The 18,023-nt window shown below is 47.1% G+C and overlaps 8 protein-coding genes across 11 annotated transcripts; 3 read left to right on the forward strand and 5 right to left on the reverse strand.

Annotated features, from left to right (window-relative positions):
* Positions 1-60: 60 nt before the first annotated feature.
* Positions 61-4,457, reverse strand: LOC136195528 (integrator complex subunit 2-like). 2 transcript variants are annotated; one of them, XM_065984873.1, is made up of 16 exons: positions 3,901-4,457; positions 3,748-3,844; positions 3,568-3,681; positions 2,862-3,519; positions 2,735-2,806; positions 2,557-2,674; positions 2,434-2,502; positions 2,228-2,368; positions 1,948-2,179; positions 1,559-1,816; positions 1,302-1,506; positions 1,112-1,243; positions 854-1,052; positions 682-795; positions 515-622; positions 61-463 (listed from the first exon to the last, which is right to left on the reverse strand). In XM_065984873.1, exons 1-16 carry the CDS (start codon positions 4,438-4,440, stop codon positions 65-67), a joined length of 3,456 nt encoding a protein of 1,151 aa, XP_065840945.1. In that variant the 5' UTR covers positions 4,441-4,457; the 3' UTR covers positions 61-64. The 2 variants fall into 2 exon arrangements, with proteins under 2 accessions (XP_065840945.1, XP_065840937.1); XM_065984865.1 differs by having other exon boundaries at positions 2,557-2,686.
* Positions 4,458-4,484: 27 nt separating this feature from the next.
* Positions 4,485-6,833, reverse strand: LOC136195607 (polyglutamylase complex subunit TTLL1-like). The gene is made up of 13 exons (XM_065984995.1): positions 6,342-6,833; positions 6,263-6,293; positions 6,149-6,211; positions 5,951-6,093; positions 5,793-5,897; positions 5,658-5,733; positions 5,467-5,601; positions 5,300-5,408; positions 5,154-5,234; positions 4,959-5,108; positions 4,800-4,909; positions 4,694-4,747; positions 4,485-4,643 (listed from the first exon to the last, which is right to left on the reverse strand). The coding sequence occupies exons 1-13, from the start codon at positions 6,472-6,474 to the stop codon at positions 4,532-4,534; spliced, it is 1,302 nt and encodes a 433-aa protein (XP_065841067.1). The 5' UTR covers positions 6,475-6,833; the 3' UTR covers positions 4,485-4,531.
* Positions 6,537-7,647, forward strand: LOC136195664 (glutaredoxin domain-containing cysteine-rich protein CG12206-like). The gene is made up of 4 exons (XM_065985063.1): positions 6,537-6,830; positions 6,906-7,136; positions 7,199-7,264; positions 7,384-7,647. Exons 1-4 carry the CDS (start codon positions 6,612-6,614, stop codon positions 7,555-7,557), a joined length of 690 nt encoding a protein of 229 aa, XP_065841135.1. The 5' UTR covers positions 6,537-6,611; the 3' UTR covers positions 7,558-7,647.
* On the reverse strand, positions 7,172-11,015 carry LOC136195556 (mRNA (2'-O-methyladenosine-N(6)-)-methyltransferase-like). 3 transcript variants are annotated; one of them, XM_065984916.1, is made up of 13 exons: positions 10,267-11,015; positions 9,876-10,207; positions 9,644-9,819; positions 9,264-9,595; positions 8,647-9,060; positions 8,501-8,587; positions 8,262-8,446; positions 8,114-8,207; positions 7,961-8,061; positions 7,835-7,909; positions 7,546-7,779; positions 7,351-7,450; positions 7,175-7,271 (listed from the first exon to the last, which is right to left on the reverse strand). In XM_065984916.1, the coding sequence occupies exons 1-11, from the start codon at positions 10,294-10,296 to the stop codon at positions 7,638-7,640; spliced, it is 1,968 nt and encodes a 655-aa protein (XP_065840988.1). In that variant the 5' UTR covers positions 10,297-11,015; the 3' UTR covers positions 7,175-7,271; positions 7,351-7,450; positions 7,546-7,637. The 3 variants fall into 3 exon arrangements, with proteins under 3 accessions (XP_065840980.1, XP_065840997.1, XP_065840988.1); XM_065984908.1 differs by having other exon boundaries at positions 7,172-7,271; positions 7,351-7,779; XM_065984925.1 differs by having other exon boundaries at positions 7,173-7,271; positions 7,351-7,779; positions 9,876-10,219; positions 10,267-11,014.
* LOC136195580 (threonine synthase-like 2) lies at positions 10,244-11,948 on the forward strand. Its single transcript, XM_065984958.1, has 3 exons — positions 10,244-10,523; positions 10,577-11,216; positions 11,266-11,948. Exons 1-3 carry the CDS (start codon positions 10,295-10,297, stop codon positions 11,831-11,833), a joined length of 1,437 nt encoding a protein of 478 aa, XP_065841030.1. The 5' UTR covers positions 10,244-10,294; the 3' UTR covers positions 11,834-11,948.
* LOC136195658 (uncharacterized) lies at positions 11,558-12,709 on the reverse strand. The gene is made up of 3 exons (XM_065985051.1): positions 12,521-12,709; positions 12,326-12,466; positions 11,558-12,279 (listed from the first exon to the last, which is right to left on the reverse strand). The coding sequence occupies exons 1-3, from the start codon at positions 12,686-12,688 to the stop codon at positions 11,884-11,886; spliced, it is 705 nt and encodes a 234-aa protein (XP_065841123.1). The 5' UTR covers positions 12,689-12,709; the 3' UTR covers positions 11,558-11,883.
* A 44-nt stretch (positions 12,710-12,753) lies between these two features.
* Positions 12,754-16,382, reverse strand: LOC136195540 (protocadherin-16-like). The gene is made up of 2 exons (XM_065984886.1): positions 15,465-16,382; positions 12,754-15,134 (listed from the first exon to the last, which is right to left on the reverse strand). Exons 1-2 carry the CDS (start codon positions 16,290-16,292, stop codon positions 12,939-12,941), a joined length of 3,024 nt encoding a protein of 1,007 aa, XP_065840958.1. The 5' UTR covers positions 16,293-16,382; the 3' UTR covers positions 12,754-12,938.
* Positions 14,831-18,010, forward strand: LOC136195670 (uncharacterized). The gene is made up of 5 exons (XM_065985077.1): positions 14,831-17,202; positions 17,286-17,358; positions 17,417-17,480; positions 17,546-17,803; positions 17,874-18,010. The coding sequence occupies exons 1-5, from the start codon at positions 17,156-17,158 to the stop codon at positions 17,936-17,938; spliced, it is 507 nt and encodes a 168-aa protein (XP_065841149.1). The 5' UTR covers positions 14,831-17,155; the 3' UTR covers positions 17,939-18,010.
* Positions 18,011-18,023: the final 13 nt, after the last annotated feature.

Here is an 18,023-nt window from a genome sequence, read left to right on the forward strand (position 1 = left end):
CATGCTAAAAAGTTAAAATTTGTAGTCAGGTGCCGCGATTTGTATCTACAGTACTTCTTCGTTTTCAACTGACATTAGTCATTTCAGCAAGAACACTTTGAATCATACGCATCGTAATCTGAACCGATTCTTTTTCCGCCGATTTCAGTCGACGTTCCTCCCTCCTATATTTCGCTCGTCGCCGCGCGACTCCGCCCGTCGCCGCCGCGCTTGCGACCGAGACGGCCAGCGTGGAGTTGGCCACGCGAAGTAGCAATCCAACTACGTCGCAATTCAACGACGGAAAGGCGCGATGCATGTGTATCAAAGCGGGGACAACCGATTGAAAAAAATCGAAAAGCTGATCGGTGGTGAGCACGTGCGCGAGCGACGACATGTGACTGATGCATTGCTGGGCGACGGATAGAGATTTGGGTAGGGGATAATAGACGCACAGTTGAGAGGCCAAGTGAATGGCAAAGAGCTAAGATAGATACAAAAAGACGACCGATTAATTTAAAAAAAGGGAATTTACCTTTTTTTCGAGTTGATTTTGGGAGAGTAATTCGGGAAGAAAATCGAGACATATGTGCATGGACGGTATCCCGCATATAACGGCCGGTAAAAGTTCCGTTGGATAACCCTAGAGGAAATAAAACGCGATAAAGAGACACCAAGGGAAAAATTTCCATCCTAAATTGCCTGAAATTGCACGAGTTTGGCCAATTTTGCGTCGGCTATAAAAGACCGATGCAAGAAACCGCCAATCAAGCATTGAATTTCTCGAAGATCGCTCAGCTGTAGAGTCGATATGTCCTGTGCCACGCACGCAATCAAATCTGTTGATTACACGCGTGTTGCACGCATCTCTTACCTGATGCTCGTTTGGCAGGGGAAGGCAGATCTCGAGTAGGAGCTGCGCGACGGCGCTCTTCTGCGTTTGAATCAGCGACTCGATGAGCTCGCCTTTTGCCATGATGTCCTTCTGATTGCTCAACGACGAGAAATAGGATTCGGACGCGTCCAAGTAGCCGCGGAGAATGTGAAGGAAGATCTCGAAAAGTGGAGGACATCTGCCCTCGACAACAAAATAATTAATTAGAAAAAACGTGACAATTTATTATACGCGAACCTGAAAATTCTCTCGTCGCATTTCAGTACAATTAGAGGATCGATAGTGAGATATTTATCCGGTGGCGATAGGGCGGCGAGAGAAGAAGACAGGGGAAGTGGCTGGAACGCTGCTACAGTGTGCAGCCACAATCTAAGAAGAGAAAGCATTCGGTCAAATAAAAAATCCACAATTTTCGTCATTAATTAACCTTCTTGGTATCAGGGTATTCAAGGCAAACCAGAGATGATTGGCTAAATTCTGCAGATGACGAGGCGTGCCTGGATCAAGTAGCTTGGAAAACGAACTGACAATTGACTCCACGTGCGGAATCAATTGAAGAGGAGAAAGTCGAGAAAAATGCCTCAAATTTTTCTCTACGTCATTTCCGGAAACAATAACTTCCATCGTACATTCTAAACCACCGTCTCGACAATTTCATTACATTATTCTTCTTATTTCAGTAACCTTTATTATTATTAGTATTGATCCAAGGCGATTTTCGTCGTCTCTGCAGAGCAGACATAAAACCGCATTCCTCGACGGCCAGCCAATCGTTGACGAGACAAAGATGAGGCAAGTGCGTGCGAACCATAGAGACAAGTCGCGGATAGAGCTCCTCATAATGACCGACGTGCCGTCGCGATATGAGAAGAAGTCGTTTGACCGGAATGACGTTCACAAGGAGAGAAGGATCTAGAGACGTTTTCGTGAAAACGTCGCCACCTGATAAATCACCAAAATTATTATTAATTAATTAATTAATTAATTTTTCAATTAATCGATTAATTTCATAATTAATTTTCAATTAATCGATTAATTTAATTTAAATAAATAAATAATTCTCAGTTGATTACTTTCGAGAGATAAAACGTATTGCAAGATGAGAAGATGAGGTGTGACATCAGCTGGCAGACGACCGCTATCGAAAAAGGAGGCGATTTCTTGACGCGAGAAGCCGCCGCCGCCCCAAGTCGGCTTCGAAGAAGCGGCGGACGTTTTTACAAGTTCAACGAATTCGTTGACAAGCTGAGGCATGATTGGATGTATAGGACGACAGCACGTTCGTATTTGCCCAAGAATCCAATCCTAAATAAATAAATAAATGAATAAATAAATATCGTAAGTATTTATTACCTTGATTGGTAGAGTGTGCTTCACGCCGGCAAAGGCGCTTGACGTCAATAGAAGATGATAACAGTGAGCGGGAAGAACGCCCGTGACGTCAGCATTTAAATTTGGCGTCACAGGCATGGTAACCACTTGAGATGACAGTACCTATAGTACGGTATATTAATTAATTAAGTGTGACCATGGCAACGTTTTGTCGCTTTTTAATTCACCTCGTTCGGAAGGACGTCTTGTACAAACATTATTTTGAGTCCTATGAGACCTCCAGTTCGAACGTGACCCTAGACAGTTATTTAATTAATTAATTTATTTATTTATTCATTCACGTGACTGACTTTCATATTTAGCACGGATTCGACCAGTTGCGCAATAGACTCAAATTGGCCGTTATGAAAGTGAATGCCAATGAGAGTAAGCAATTTGGTGTAAGACAACTCGACGTCACAATTCTGCCTTCTCACAAAACTATATATATATATATGCATACTGATAGGTCGCGTGTATGAAATGTACCTATGAAGATCGGACTGTTTCTTAGCCAAACGTTGAAGCCAATTCACTATGCGAGCATTGCGATTCGAATCACTTTTCGATACGAAAAAAAAAATTATCGCCGTGACTAGAGATCGTTTCTTCTTACCTCGCCAATAGAGGACAGACCATGAGAAGGCAAATCGACGACTCGACGAATCGCACCGCAACCGGACTCTCCACTTCCGCGGGGGGCGGACACCACGCGAACATACGCGTCAAATTATCGGCCGACTCCGTCCCAAGATGATAACCCGTCATTCCGACGAGAGCGCAGAACAAGCGAACGAGCGCACACGCGCGATAAAGATCGACATTCGCATAGACTCTCTTCTCCGCCTCGAGAAGCAGCCACGTCTTTACGACGTCGTCGAGAAACTGTAGCAACGTTTCAAAGCTCGTCGTCGTTGCGTCGCTGAACACGTGACTCTCCTGTTTCTGTTTTTTGACGCGTCGTCGCGACGATTGGATGTAGGCGACGAACCAGTCTTTCGTCGACGAGTCGGAATCGAAAAGAAGCGCGCAGAAGAAAAGAATGACGTCGAATGAGGAGGAGTTGTCGTCATTGCGATTAACATTATAGTAATCGATGGTGAGAAAGACGACGAGGCTGGGAAGAGTGAGAAGAGAGAGGGCGCGCTCTCGAATCGACAGACAGCCGGCCGGGCACAGATTTCCCAATAGTCGAAGCGATTTTATCCGCGCTTGACCTTCCGCGGAAAATTCGTCCAATGCGGCGTCCGCGGAAGAAAGTAGAATCGTTGCAACTTTTATCATTAAATGTCATTGAGGAAATCGAATTAAGTGTTGCTTACCTTGGTTGAATTTTTCTGGCTGATTGCCAACGAGGTAGCTGATGAGCGAAGGGCCGGCTTTCGCTCTTAGAAGTGCTCGGATGAGAGTTTCCAGATCAAAGAGATTGGGCAATTCTATGGAGAGAGAAAACGCGCTCAATTTTTCTGATAAATGGTATCCAGATAACTAATTATGTATACCTGCTGCGGCTAGGCAAATGATATCCGCCACTTGGTTGAGAAAAGCCTCGTTTTCGAACAATTCGCAAGAGTACGGGCAAAATGATGACGGAAACGTCTAAGAATATATATATATATAAGATAATTTGACTAATCTTTATGAATTATTTGTACTTGTAAAGAAGCACGTGCCAATTCGCTCAGAACGAGACGCATTTTATTCTGCGCACTCAAATCGCCCGCTTCCGCTTCGGCATTTTCGAAATCCAACGCCAATTTCGACGATTTCGATTCGACAAAGACTCCGCCTCCGTCGACGGCGCCGCCGCCGCCGCCGCCGCCGCGCGACGGCACGAACGAGAGCGATTTCTTCTGTTCGTCGCGACTCTTTCGAATGTCGACGTTCAACTGCGGAAAATCGACTTGCAGAAACCCGACGATCGAATTCACGATTTCGATTCCGGATAGAATGCATAGAATCTCCTTTTGGCTGCTGTGCCACGCCGCCGACTCGTCGTCCTCGTCGTCGCCGTCGCCGTCGCCGCTGCCCGGCGTTTGACACAAGGCCATGCGAACTAGACAGGGCAAAAAAGGACGCACGCGTCGCATCCCGTTCTCGTCGGAAAGAGCGACGCGTGCAAAGTCCGATATTGCGCCGTCGCGCAATAGGCGAAATAGGCGACTATCGACCGGGTCTAATGAGTCGCTGTTCATTGGTCAAACGACGAAGAGACTTGAGGAAGGAAGAGAAGTTAGCGCGCGCAGAATTATCCCTTATACGGCAATATTTTTTAATTTTTAGATTTTATTTCCAGTGAGGAGCTCTTTTGTCTTTTGCGCCTTGTAAACGAGACGAGGCACCCGCGCGAGATGTACTGGGTTCAGCAGAATGACGTCTTTCGAGTTCTTCATCATACCTTGGGGAGAAAAAATCAATAAACAATAAAAATGAGTAGAACTTGCTAACAATAAATAGAAATTTCCCAGCGCCTCTTTATCGGGAACCTTATTCCAACGAGGTCTAAGCAAAAACTTATTACATGTATTAAAATCAAGGCAATCAAGTTATTTACTCGGGAATTTCTCCACGTGGCATAACGATATTAATAATATCACTAATTAACGAGAATTTCATAACTCTATCAGCAACAGTGGTAGACGTCAACGACGGGGAAGCGTTAACCTAACAAAAGAAATCAATAATTATGCCTAATTTAGGAATAGCTCTGTACTTCAATAAGCCAAGGTTTCAAAGCCGAATCGATCATTATATCATAACCATAACATTCAAAACAATGCCTATCGTTTGCCATGACCGGTTGAACGGCTTTTAGAGAGTGCACGATCAGCCAATGAATGTCATCCCAAAGTTTATCGCAAGCCTGATAATAGAATTCCTACTCGTTCTGCACACATACTATATTTACTTCTTTTCCTCTCGTTCCTTCAACGTACATTTTGAAATTGTGTATAGTCCACTTTCCGCCGTGACTATCATTGTACTCCTCCTAATCCGAAAAGTTGCGTATACCACTCTCTCTCTCTGTCTTCTCTATAGGCCCTTTTTATTTACCCCGTGTTTTTGTATGGAAACGTTGGTCAAGTGCACAAACATGTTATCTAACTCATTCAGACTACTGTTGTACTTCACGGTGCAGAAACGGCAAAAGCCTAATTCGTCCCTTCGCAAAAAACGACATAAATTCTCAAAAAATTAATTAAATTTCTAAACTTTCTTACATGTAAACTTTGAGTGGCCTATATGACGTCACCAAAACGTAAAGACGCAAATCGAATTTCTTTCCGCCAATCAGAAGAGGATCCTCTAAGTATCGTTGAATGATGTAGGCGTCTTTGGCGGGAACATGCGAAGGCCTGAGTGTACAAGACTATAATAAATAATAAATATATTGACGCGTCTTCATACATACACGCCTCCTTTTCCATCCCTAGCCCATTTTTTCAATTGCGACAGTTTTGTGACAATAAAAATGCCAATGCCCTGAGCTAGTTACGTAACATCGACTAATTTATTAAGATTTGATTATTTATTTATTTATTTATGCCTTTTCCTGTTGGCTTCATTATCCATGGACTATTTGGATTCTTTCGAAATTCTTCTAGGAAGATGTTATAGTCGGCCGGTAGCAGAATTGTCAAGGGAACAAAATCTAAATTACAAATTGTTTAATTAAAATTATACACACGATCCTTATAAGTGCACCCAAATGTACGTATCGCCCCGTTTCGTCTTTTTCGGCCAACGGGTTTCCTTCCTTTTCCAATTCCTTACGATATCTCTTAATATTTTTCACCATCAAATCTTTTCGAGTCAGTTCGTAGTGATTCGGAAAGTGGTTAACAATTCTTTAAAGAAAATTTCTATTGCAACTAATTAGCCCCCCCAAAACAATGAACTAACTGATCGTCAGCAAGACGAACTGAATCGAGACCAAACATGGCTCTCACAGTATGCACACTAGCCCTTTAATTAAATATTTAATTAAATTAAAATTCATGAATTTTTGGAATGTACCAGTAAAAGTTCCAGCTGCCGCTGCCACTGTCTAAATAGTTTTTCTCTACTAGAGAAAGCGTTCGTTCGATTTTCTTGCCTTCTTGATCCGAATAGCGAACCCAGCCTCGTCTTTCGAAGTTGTCTATGAGAACCGACTTCTCTGTGTCCACTGCGTAGCGAATCTTTGCCTGAGAGCTGGCCGCCGTCGCCGCCGGGGCCGCCGACGCCATCTCTCGTCGGTAAACGGGCGTACTTAACGCACGCGAAGCGACACTTCTCTCTCTCACGTCACGTGTTGGGCTCCTCCTCTTTCCCACTTCCGAAACTTGTTACATCTGTTTTTTGATTCGAGTCCTCTCTTTGGAAGATGAGTGACGTGCGAGACGACGATTTGGCAGCCGAAGAGGAAGACGACGAGATGACGCGATTGAGTTACGTGGGCAAACGCGATTTGGGCAGTCCGGGTCAAATACGCGAAAAAAACATCGTCAGTCGAACGGGAACAATACGGGGAGTAAAAAATCGCGTTCGCGCCGGCATTGCAAACTACGAGGGCAACAGAAAACAAAGCGAAAGCGCAAAGAAGGTAAAGTAGGCGTGTCCAACGACTCCGCCCGCAAAGCGAACCCGTATAAAAATGAAACTATATATCTATTATCAGTACGTCGCGACAGAAAACGGAAAGATCGTTGTCTACACGACGAGCATGAAAGCGGTGCGAGACACAATGGAACAGTGTGCCTACGTGAAACGACTCTTTCAAAATATGATGCTTCAAGTGGAGGAACGCGACATATTTATGAATGCACACTATCAATCTGAACTGGAAGAGCGACTAGAGACCCAAGCTGTATCTGTGCCCCAAGTCTTTATCAACGGCCAACTAATGGGGGTATTAAACAATTAATTATTTAAGCCAATGTTAATTAACTAATTTATCTATTTATTTATAAGGGTGCAGAAAAACTAGAGCAGCTCAATGAAACGGGAGAACTAAAGCAGCTACTCGCTGATTTTGAAGTGAGAACTAATAATAATAATAGATAAATATATATTGCATTTGGGTTGGAGCCCAAATTAATTAGATGTGCTTTCTGTTTACTCACTTGTTCTCTCTTTCTCTCTCTCTTCCCTTCTAGCACATTGATCCGAGTCACGTGTGCGAAATGTGCGGCGGCCACAAGTTTATTTCGTGCACGCAATGTTCTGGAAGTAAAAAAGGCGTAAGAAACAATTTTGCCATGCTGAGATGCACGGCGTGCAACGAAGCGGGACTCATGAAGTGTCCCATGTGCAGTTACCCCACATGTTGATATTGTTAATACTCTTTTCCCTCTCTCCCTCCTTTTCTGTGTCTCTATTTTTTATCTATGCCTCTTGTAAGATAATACACTCAATTCTGCTTGGGATTCTCCGTGCAAATTCTTGCGACCATGGCAACGCGATCTTCGGTGGGCCCCCACTTATCGAAACCGGCATCGTTTTGCAAAAAGAATATCAGCGTTCCGCAGTACGCCCGGAAGTGCAGGTCCTCCCTAAGAAAACATGAAGTCGAATTTAATTAATTCAAATTAATATTGCCCAACGAACGGTTTGACTTCGTGTTGGAAACCAACGCGATAATAATGTTCTCCGCGAGGAAGCAAGAGTTGCTTTCTCTTGTATCTGTATCACGTGTTTCATACCCTAATTACCGATTAATTATTAATATATCACCTGCTACTTTCCAGTCGCGTCAACGCGGAAGTGGGAGGATCACGCCAATCCGGGAGAAAGATTATGAAAGATAGAGGAAGGCGGCTTGAGCCAAGCAATGCCTGAATTTTTTAAATTGCGTACGTATTTATTAATTTATTTATTTATTTCTACCTCGACGTGATCGACCATTGCCTCCATGAATTCCTCCTCGAAAGGAGGATTAATTTGAAAAGATCCACCCACGGGGTAGAATTGAAAAAACGGCCTTTAATTAAATAATTAATTAAAATAACCCCTCCCCATTATTTTCTTCGTATACCCTCTTGAGCCAAAATATCCGTCCGTGTCCGCAAACGCCGAACAATATTGACGGAAATAACAATTAAAGGGAGACGCGCACAACTCCATGGTGACGTCAAATTGAGCTTGCAACATTTTGAAGACGGCGACGGGAAGCGAACATTGAAAGGACGCGCCTTCGAGAGGATGAATCCCAAAGAGACACTATGGAATACCGTATCAAACTACATATCAATTTGCTATAATTAAATCTCGTGCCTTATATCTTGTCAGAAGACACCACACTCTCGTGTCGAATTCCATCAGATCTTCGTCTTCGGAGCAATGAATTCGATACAACATCTCCTACATAGACAGATAAATACAACGTCTATTTCCAAAAATAATATATGTACAATACATACCAATTTATCAAAGTATAGTTGATGTATTAAATGACTAATATTGCCATAGGCCAAGTGCACGAGATTGCCACTCTTTGCGACGCTCACAAGCGGAAGTGAGCACGGAAGCGAGCGATTTAATTTAATCTGATAACAGGGTCCCGAGTGTTCGGGTTCCCGGTACGCTTCCGCGCATGACGTCGAATTCAACCGGTAAACGTCTCGCTTGTAAGCGCGATTCTTTCCCGTTTCAATTAGCGACGACGACGACGGACTGTCGGGCGAAAGTTGAAACAGTTTACGATGATTCGCGACGATTTTCTTTCCCTCTTGATCGGCCAATTCGCACATTCTGCCGCAGACTTCCTTGACGCACGGCTCCATGAGCTCCTGAAGCAACGGTCCGCACTGCTTCTTTATATGCTCGAGATGATCCTATAATAAATATTTATCTATAAGATTCCTCAACAAAGCTTTGGTCTAACAACTATAGAAATATTATTAATCTATAAGATTCCTCAACAAAACCTTGGCTTTACAATTATAGAAATACTTATCTTCCTATAATCTATAAGATTCCTCAACAAGGCCTTGGTCTAACAACTATACAACTATACTAGTCTCTCTAATGACTATACCATAAAGTCTTCCTTTGTGTAACTCTGCGATCTTCTAATCCACTGGAACGCCTCTTCCGTGCTCCACTTTATTATCTTTCTCTGTTTCATATTTCCGCCTTTTCGTTCCACCAATTTCTTCGCCGCATCCGCGTAGGCGATTAGATTTCGTTTCGCGTCCAGAATCGTTCGCGGTTCTTTGAGTCGCGCCGGCAAGTTGCCGCTGAGTTCCCGTAACATCGTCGTGGAGACGGGCGATTCGGTTAGCGCGGGGAAAAAGGGATCGCCGTGACAGCCAATCACTTTGCGTTCCAAAATCCATCGATTAAACGACTCACGTGGTTCATCAATACCTTTATAGAAAAATTAAGTAATTAGTATATATTTTTTAATTGCTGTACCTATTCTCGATTTGCACAATTCGGCGTATTTGTGTCTCAATTGAACAGCGGCAGTCGCTCGTTGAACTTCAATATCCGGATGAGGTGGCAATAAATGCCGGAAGTGGCGTTGTTCTTCAAAGCAGGCGTCTATGTCGATAACGGCATTGCTGCAAGTGTCAATGTCCCACAGTAATCTAAAAGAAACTAAAATTGATTTTTTCGCATTTCTTTTCTGTATTAGTCGGAGGACCGGTGAGCTTCTAGGACTTGGGGATCGGCTTTTCGAATTATTTCGTCTGCCATGGCGTGGCACGTCACGTTGGGCTTCGTTTTCGCTACGAATTGAATTGTTTCGGGTGCCTCGCTTTCGTCCGTCTCCTCTTTGATTTTTTTCGCCGGCGACGAGATGTCGTTATCGGGACTTTGGCTTCCTTCGAGTCGTTCGAGCTCTTCGAAGTGCCACACCGACTTTCCCGTGTGCTTGTTGAAGTAGTAGTTGCGATTTTGCGACTTGCTGAAGTGGATTTCCCACCCCTTTTCGCTCAACGAGGCGTCGAGAGAAGACTGAGACGCCATCTTAGGCTACGCATGCGTCTAATTCAAACAACGTCACTGCCCTATACGTCACTACTCCAGCTTACAGTGTTGTACTCCGCGTTTTTTCTCTCCATGGCGACTTTCGTCAGTACGCGTCAGAATCGGGGTCCTGCCGCCACATGGAATGACGTCCTTTTATGCGGTTACGCGCCCGATGGCGGGCTCTTTGTTCCTGCCAGCGTTCCCGCAATTCCACTCGAGACGCTAAAAACGTGGAAGAACTTGAGCCACCCCGAAATCTGCAAGAAAATACTACGTTGCTACTTCACAGAAGACGAACTACCGCACGCAACGTTCGAAGGCGAGCAAAAAGCAACCGAAAGCATCGAAAAACTCCTCAATTTCTCCTCATAGAGACGATCAGCAAAGCGTTCGACTCGTTCGCCCATCCTGACGTCATACCCGTCGTCCGCGCGGGCCACGCCCACGTCGCAGAACTCTTCCACGGACCGACGGGTTCATTCAAAGACGTCGCGCTGAGCGTATACGGAAAAATCGTCGAGAATCATCTCGAAACGACGCGCAGGCGCGTAACGATTCTCAACTCGACGACAGGCGATACGGGAAGCGCGGCGATACGCAGCGTTCTCGGCGGCACGCGCGTGCGCATCGTCGTCATGTATCCGGCGGGAAAAATAAGCGACATCCAGGAACTTCAAATGGCGACCGTCGACGCGCCGAACGTCAAAGTGTTTCGCGTCGACGGCACGAGCGACGAGATCGACGGCGTCGTGAAGACGTTGTTCTGTGACGAAGAATTCGGACGCGAGCAATCGCTTGGTAGTTTCAGTTCGATCAATGTTGGACGACTCGTCTGTCAAATAGCCCACTTTTTCTATATCTATTTGAAAACTTGCGTCGATGTTGGCGACGAGGTATTGGTTGCCATACCGACGGGCGGTGGTGGACACATTGTTACCGGTACCATAGCAACCAGAATGGGTCTTCCGCTTAAGTTTCTTCTCGCGACGAATGAAAACGATACGGCGACGCGGTTTGTTTCTAAATAGAACACGTGATCACGTTGCGTTATTGTTATTTAGGGCTATTGAGGAGGGTACGATCGATACGTCGGGTGACATCATTCCAACGTATGCATGCGCAATGGACGGAAATCTTCCGTATAACATCGAACGGCTTCTCTATTTCCATTCCAATGACGCCGGCACTATCATACGAAAGCAGATGAGTCAACTTGAAACAACAGGTGGTCTCGAACTGGAACAGGATCAAGTCCAAAGTCTACAAAGCCAAATATGGAGTCATAGCGTCTCTCAGGAGAACATACTCGAAACGATGAGGAGGTATCACGCCGATCACGCGTATCTTCCCTGTCCTCACACGGCGACCGCTCTCTACGCGATGGATCGATTTCTCGCTACTCCAGCGGCGCAGAAACGCTTGTTTCCCAATGGGGGACCCCTGCCTCCCATCGTCTGTCTAGCGACGGCAACCCCGGCTAAGTTTCCTGACGTCGTAGAAAAAGCGGGACTGCCCGTTCCGCGTCCCGAATCGTTCGCGAAATTATATCACCTTCCAAAGAAAAATCGTCTATTGGAACGCGAGTGGGTTGACTCTCTCAAGAAAGCCATTAGGGAATTTGACTCTTAGAACGTTTGAATCGTATAACCTAGCTATATATATTAGGATGTCTTTTTTGCTTACGTTTTTTCTATTCGTTCTCGAGTTCTAGCACACGTTTCTCGATCGATCGATCGAGCTCGTACGTGGCACGTGTCGCTCGTTCCGCTACTCGTAATTTCCGAACTGCCCGACGCTTGATAGCCGGAGAGAGTTCGCGAATCGCTACTATTGTGTTCGTCTCCTATTCCTACGCCCGTCGACGCGTTCAACGACGTTTCGTTTCCTGAACTGAGACTCGTCGACGTGTCGACAGGATCGCTCTCTTCCGTCTCGAGAGTGTCGTTGCTGCTGCCGCTTAGATTGTGACCTCCACTTGCACCGGATGATTCTGTTAGATCGACTAGAGTTCCTTTTTTTAATTCGTCCTGTTTTCGTTTGAGAAATTCGGTCACGTTCATAGAGTCAAGCAATTTCTAATAATAATAATAAAATATTTGAGGGGGCCTTCACGCTCGTTACTTGGCGTTTTTCTGCTAGGACGGGATAGAGCATGTCTTTGTACGAAGGGTCCGATGACGAGCTCGACGATCCGTGAACTTTTTCGGCTAATTTTCTTTTTGCTTCTTGCATGTCTGCCACGTCGCTTTCTCCTTTTCCTTCCTAAACGACAGTTCTGTTGCACGCTAGGCTTCGACTTCGAGACGTCTGCCCGACCGCCTGTGTCTTCTTTCTCTTCCTGTGCCTTTCCTTGTACTGTTTGTCGCGATGACGCTTGCAGAACTGACTTCGACCCACTACGGGGTCGTGGCACGAAGCGTCGGCACATTCGGCGACGTCTTCCGTCCTCTTCGCGTCGATATTGTCTCGTTTGGAAGCTGCCATGTAAAGAAAACGAAATCTGTCGTCCGGGGCATTCGCAGTCCATTCATTGCAGAAGAGCACGCGAGACTATTTATACCCATCAATGTTACACTGTATTTACCTGCACCTGTACTAAAAATTAATTTCGAAGTGTAAAAAAGCTAAGACTACAAAACGGGAGGAAGGCTAGCTGCGCACTGCCAGCTAATAACTGAAAACTACAAACTATCTACAAAAAATGTTTTTAAAAAATGTTCCATGTAATTTCTCACTAAAGAGGTGTTGCTAGTTGTCCATTGGCGTCATGCCGAGACCCACTATTACTGGGTAATAATCCACGTGTCGACGACACAGACGGAGTAGTTACGCTATCGCACGTCGCAAGCCCACTATCTGCCGTAGAATCTGAATCTGATCCGACCTCAGCATCCTTGTCTAGCACAGCCGATTCCTCATTCTGTATAGGCTTTCGCGATCGTGCCGAGTAGCGAGGCACAATCGTCGCGGCGACGACGGGCTTCCGCGTTCCTTCCGCTTCTTTTTCAGCTTTATCCTCGCCGTCAGGATCGTAGCGCGGCGTCATCGGCTCGTCCGATTCCTTGACCGGATCTTTGACGTATTCGTTGACCGTCACGAGATCGTCGATGGCAAATTGCACGCGAGAGCTCGACTTTCTTCGAGCGCTTTTCAGTTCGACGCCGCCGTTCTTGTTGCTAGCGCCGCCGCGCTCGACGTCCTTCTGGAGAATCCAATCCCGAGCTCTCTGTCGGAAAAGGAAGAGTAGAACGGCGAGAAAAAGAACGACAACGAGAACGACCAGGGCAACGATTAAAATTATAAGCGTATTTCCAAACGCGTTCGATGGTGGGTCGTCGACGGAATCGCCTCCCGGATCAACGCCGGTTTGAGATATCTCGACAATGAGATCGGCATTGGCAAGATTCCCACTGCCGTCCTCAGCTCGAACGACAAAGGAATAGTTGCCCGTTTTGAAGTGATTAAGATTATGAACGACCGTGATAGCGCCCGTGTCCGACTTCATGCTGAGCCACCGAGTCGACGCGGCGTTGTTGTCGTTGTCGGCGGCGCTGATCAGATGATAGGAAATGACGCCGCCGGCGCCCGTGTCCGGATCGTCGGCCGACACGACGAACACCTCCTTATTCAACTCCGTCAATTTGTCGACTTGGAAGAAAAACATGTCCGCCGCGTTGTAGTGAAAACTCGGCTCATTGTCATTTACATCTTGAACGTTCACCGTCACTCGGACCTCCGACTTCATCGTCGCATCGCCTTTGTTTTGCGCAATAATTGTTATGTTGTATTGCCGATCGCCTTCGTAGTCTAAAGTGCCTTTTGTCGTTATCACGCCCGATGCTCTGTTTACGCTGAAGCGCACAGCGCCCGCGTTCTTCAGCAAATATTCTATGTCGCTGAATACGCCGTCGTCCGCGTCCGTCGCTTTCACTTGACCCACGACGGCATTCGCCTGCGCTTCCGGCACCTCGAAAACATATAAATTCTTTTGGAAAACCGGCACGTGATCATTGACGTCGAGAACAGTTATGGACACGTTGGCATAGGCGACGTGCAGTCCGTCGGAGACTCGCACTTCGACTCGTACTATAGAAGCCAGTTCTCGATCCAAACTCATTAGAGTCGTTAGCAGTCCCGACGATTCATTAATAGCGAATGCCTTTGCAAATGAAGACGGATGAACGGAATTGATGGAATACCTCAGCCGACTATCTTTATCGACATCTAGAGCCGTCACCTTGACGACGGACACGCCGGCTCCTTCGCTCTCGGCGACGCTCGCCGAATAGGTCACCTGATCGAATCGCGGAGCGACGTCGTTGCGATCTTGAATTATGACGTTGAAAACGGAGCTCGACGAAAGGGGAGGATCGCCGCGATCCGCGGCGACGATAGTCAACGTGAACTCGTTCTGCGACTCGTGGTCTAACGTCTTATTAATAATAATTTCGCCCAGTTCGTCGATGCGAGGCGGAGGAAGATAGGCGAAGTAGCCGTCGCCGCCAGTCATGTGAGAATCGACGTGAGAACCGCGCGCGTCCCCCGTGTCGGGATCGGTGAGGGATAACTGAACGATGACTAAACCTCTGACGTATCCTTCCGGTAGATATCCGTGCGTCACGTTGGAGTTCTGTATGACTGGAACCAAGTCGATGCGCGGCGCTTCGTCGTTCACGTCCTGAATGAAAACGCTCACGATGATGTCCGTTTCGAACGAACTCTCGCCCTGATCGCTCGGATTGTCCTTCGCCTTGACGAAGAATTCGTATTTCGACGACGCTTCCGCTTCGTAGTCGAACGCGTCGGACGTCGTTCGTATGAGACCCGTTTGATTGTCGATTACGAAGTGGGTTTCCGGACGGCCGTACGAGTTCGTCAGTCGATAGGTGACGTGACCGTTGGGGCCCGCGTCCGGATCGCTAGCGAGAACCTAAGGGGAAAAGAGAATTAAACATTAATCGGCGCTTTTTTTTTCGACAGCTGCCAACTAAGTTCCCTAATGGGCTTCGCGGTCTTTCGTCTTTATCGAATCAACGAATGGCATCAAAGCCGCTTCCGTGTTTGTTATTAGCTCGATTTAGGCGACCATACTATGGTCGCGAACAAGTTACGACTGCTCGCGCGGGGGCCCCCCAAAACAGGGTCACGCGTACAGATATTTTGTTCGCACGAAAACGTCGGGCCACACAGATGGCTAGCACGCTCGAAACAGACTCAACTCCCACACGAAGACACGCGCGAGACGTCCTCCTCCACTCACCTGTCCAACTCGCATCCCGCTTGGCGCGTTTTCGTTCAATCGAAACGAATAGGTCTTATTGTCGAAACGGGGCCCGTTATCGTTGGTGTCGAGAAGGCGAATGTCGACGATATGCGAACCCGAGCGTCGAAGCGCCGCGTTCGCCGGATTGTCGTGCGCCGAAACGTTTAGACAGTAATGCGGCATCGTTTCCCTATCCAAACTCCTCGTCGTCGTGAGATAGGGGATGCCGGTCGACGCGTCGACGCCGAGAGTGAACGTATCGTTCACGTTGCCCGATTCGATTGCGTAGGTGAGCGTTCCGTTCTCGCCGGCGTCCAAGTCCATCGCCGCGGCGATGGAGAGCTTCGAATTGGCTTTCTCGAAGAACGCTTCGCTGATTTTCAGCGATTCGACGGCGTCGGCGAAGGCGGGCGCGTTGTCGTTCACGTCCCCTATCGTGACCAGGAGCGATCCGTAGGCGAAACCGCCCTGCGTGTTCGTCGCGATGAAATTGATGGTGAATTGAACGATATTGTTCAGAGTGGGTAGGAAGGACTCGCGATCGAACACCTGCTTCGTTGTAATTCGACCGCTTTGCGAACCCAAATCGAAGTACTTCGACACGTCGGGCGACGGGGACGCGAGCGCGTAAGAGCACGCTTGAACGCTGCAGTTAGGCAAAGAAGGACTGCTCGAAAAATCAGATAGTTTTGAGGTTGATAAATCGACGACGAGGGTGTTGGCAGGGCGGCCCTCTTCGATCTCGAACGACGGAGTAGCGAGGATTGAGCTGATTTTCGTCAATAGGACGAAGACGGTGACGACGTGGCTTCGTGACAGCACCATCGCGGCGGCTGCAGTCCTAAGCCCAAACGATGAAGCAAGACGACGACGAAACGACGATCGAGAGACAGCTCGTCGAAGGGTGTACTGATTGTTCTCGGTGATAAACAGCGTGAGAAGTAAGGATGGCCGTGGGCAAGTCAATAAAGCCAACCAATGGGGATTCAGGGGAGGAGGAGCCTTCTCAGAAGACGTCGAAGGCTAATCTTATTTTACATAATTGTTTGTAGAACTAGGCCGTGATTGGACGGCTTTGTAATGAAAACCATAGTAATGCGCTTGAGGCGCCTACGCATTTATCGATGGGCGTGGATCTTCTAATCAAGTGCCTACGGTCGGCCCCAAAGCCATAAAGATAACACAACAGAAAGCGTGAGAGAAACAGAGGGGAAGTCGCTTTGGAGAGGGGCGATTTGAGAAACACGAATTGATTGATAGTTAGTTAATATTGACACTCTCTGCACACCTGAACGCATTAATTTTGCCTAAACATGCGTCGAAACCGACGACCACAACCGACCATTGTTCGTCCTTCAACCTGCTGGGCACCGTTATCTTGCGGGTGGTCGAGTGATCGTACGGACGCGAATTGCATTGGGGGAAGCGGTTCCAGATGGTCTAAAGACCCTACTCTAATAGAATAATCTGTCCACTAAACTGTAGCATATCCCACGGGAAAGCCGGTCCGTGTCGCCTCTTATCGTGCACTATCGCGAAAGCAGAGCCATTATAATGCCAAACGTCAGACTGAAAAACGTTCGACCACACAGAGGCGCGGAGAAAGTAGCCCGGGCCGTTGCCAGAGAGCCAGAGCGGGGGCGTGTTTTGTTGACTAGCAGCCGGCTGCAGCCACGGAGCACAAGACAATGACATCCGCGACTGTGATGCCTATATCGGACCGCAACACCCTCAAGTAAGACCGGGAGACGGGCAACAAAACAAAGAACTAGACGCACTTGTTCTTCCAACCAAAATAAACGCCTTATACCACTCTAGGTTTTCCTACTGGTCGCGCCACGAGCCGGTAGCCGTGCGAAAGACGGATCACTGGGCAAAGCAGAAATCCAAGGTAAGGGTAAATAAACTGAGAAAAAAGGCCTAAGTAGAGAGGGTTTTCTCCTGTGAAGTCCTACGCAGTAACTAAACTTCCGACGGGACACACAATCGCTTTCTGCAGACCGTGCCAAAACAGTAAGCCTATCTCCATGAGAACGGAGCTCCAAAGCACCGTGACGCCATACGGTCAATTCTATCAGAAAAGAAAACCCTCTCGGAGGGAGGAAATACGTCTGGCGCCGGGCCGCTTGAACTGATTCAGTTCCGCGGCGGAACCGTCGCTCCAATAGGCGATCCAATATTTAATTCATTAATTGATCAGCGCCTGCACAATCCGTCGTTGGTCGCGCGTCCTGACGAACGGCGACGAACGCGCAGCGTTCCGCCGTCCGCCTACTACGAGCGAGCCAAGCTCGGATACACGTACTGGTACAAGGAACCTGGACAAATGTCTTACAGTGAGTCATCGTCATCTGATATCATATGATATCCTCGACTGACTTGGACTGACCCTCGTAATTTATTTAGGGAACAAGGTGTCACTTGGTGCCAAGGATACGGTTCTGGGACTCGCCTTTTCGCCTCGAAAATAATTTTTACATGGCGTTTGTATGACTTTGTTTGGTTCGTTCTACGAAGCATGAATATGATGAAAAGCCGCGCTGTCCGTGGGGCCTA

Source organism: Oscarella lobularis, chromosome 1, assembly GCF_947507565.1.
Source record: "Oscarella lobularis chromosome 1, ooOscLobu1.1, whole genome shotgun sequence".
In the NCBI taxonomy this organism is placed as follows: Eukaryota; Metazoa; Porifera; class Homoscleromorpha; order Homosclerophorida; family Oscarellidae; genus Oscarella; species Oscarella lobularis.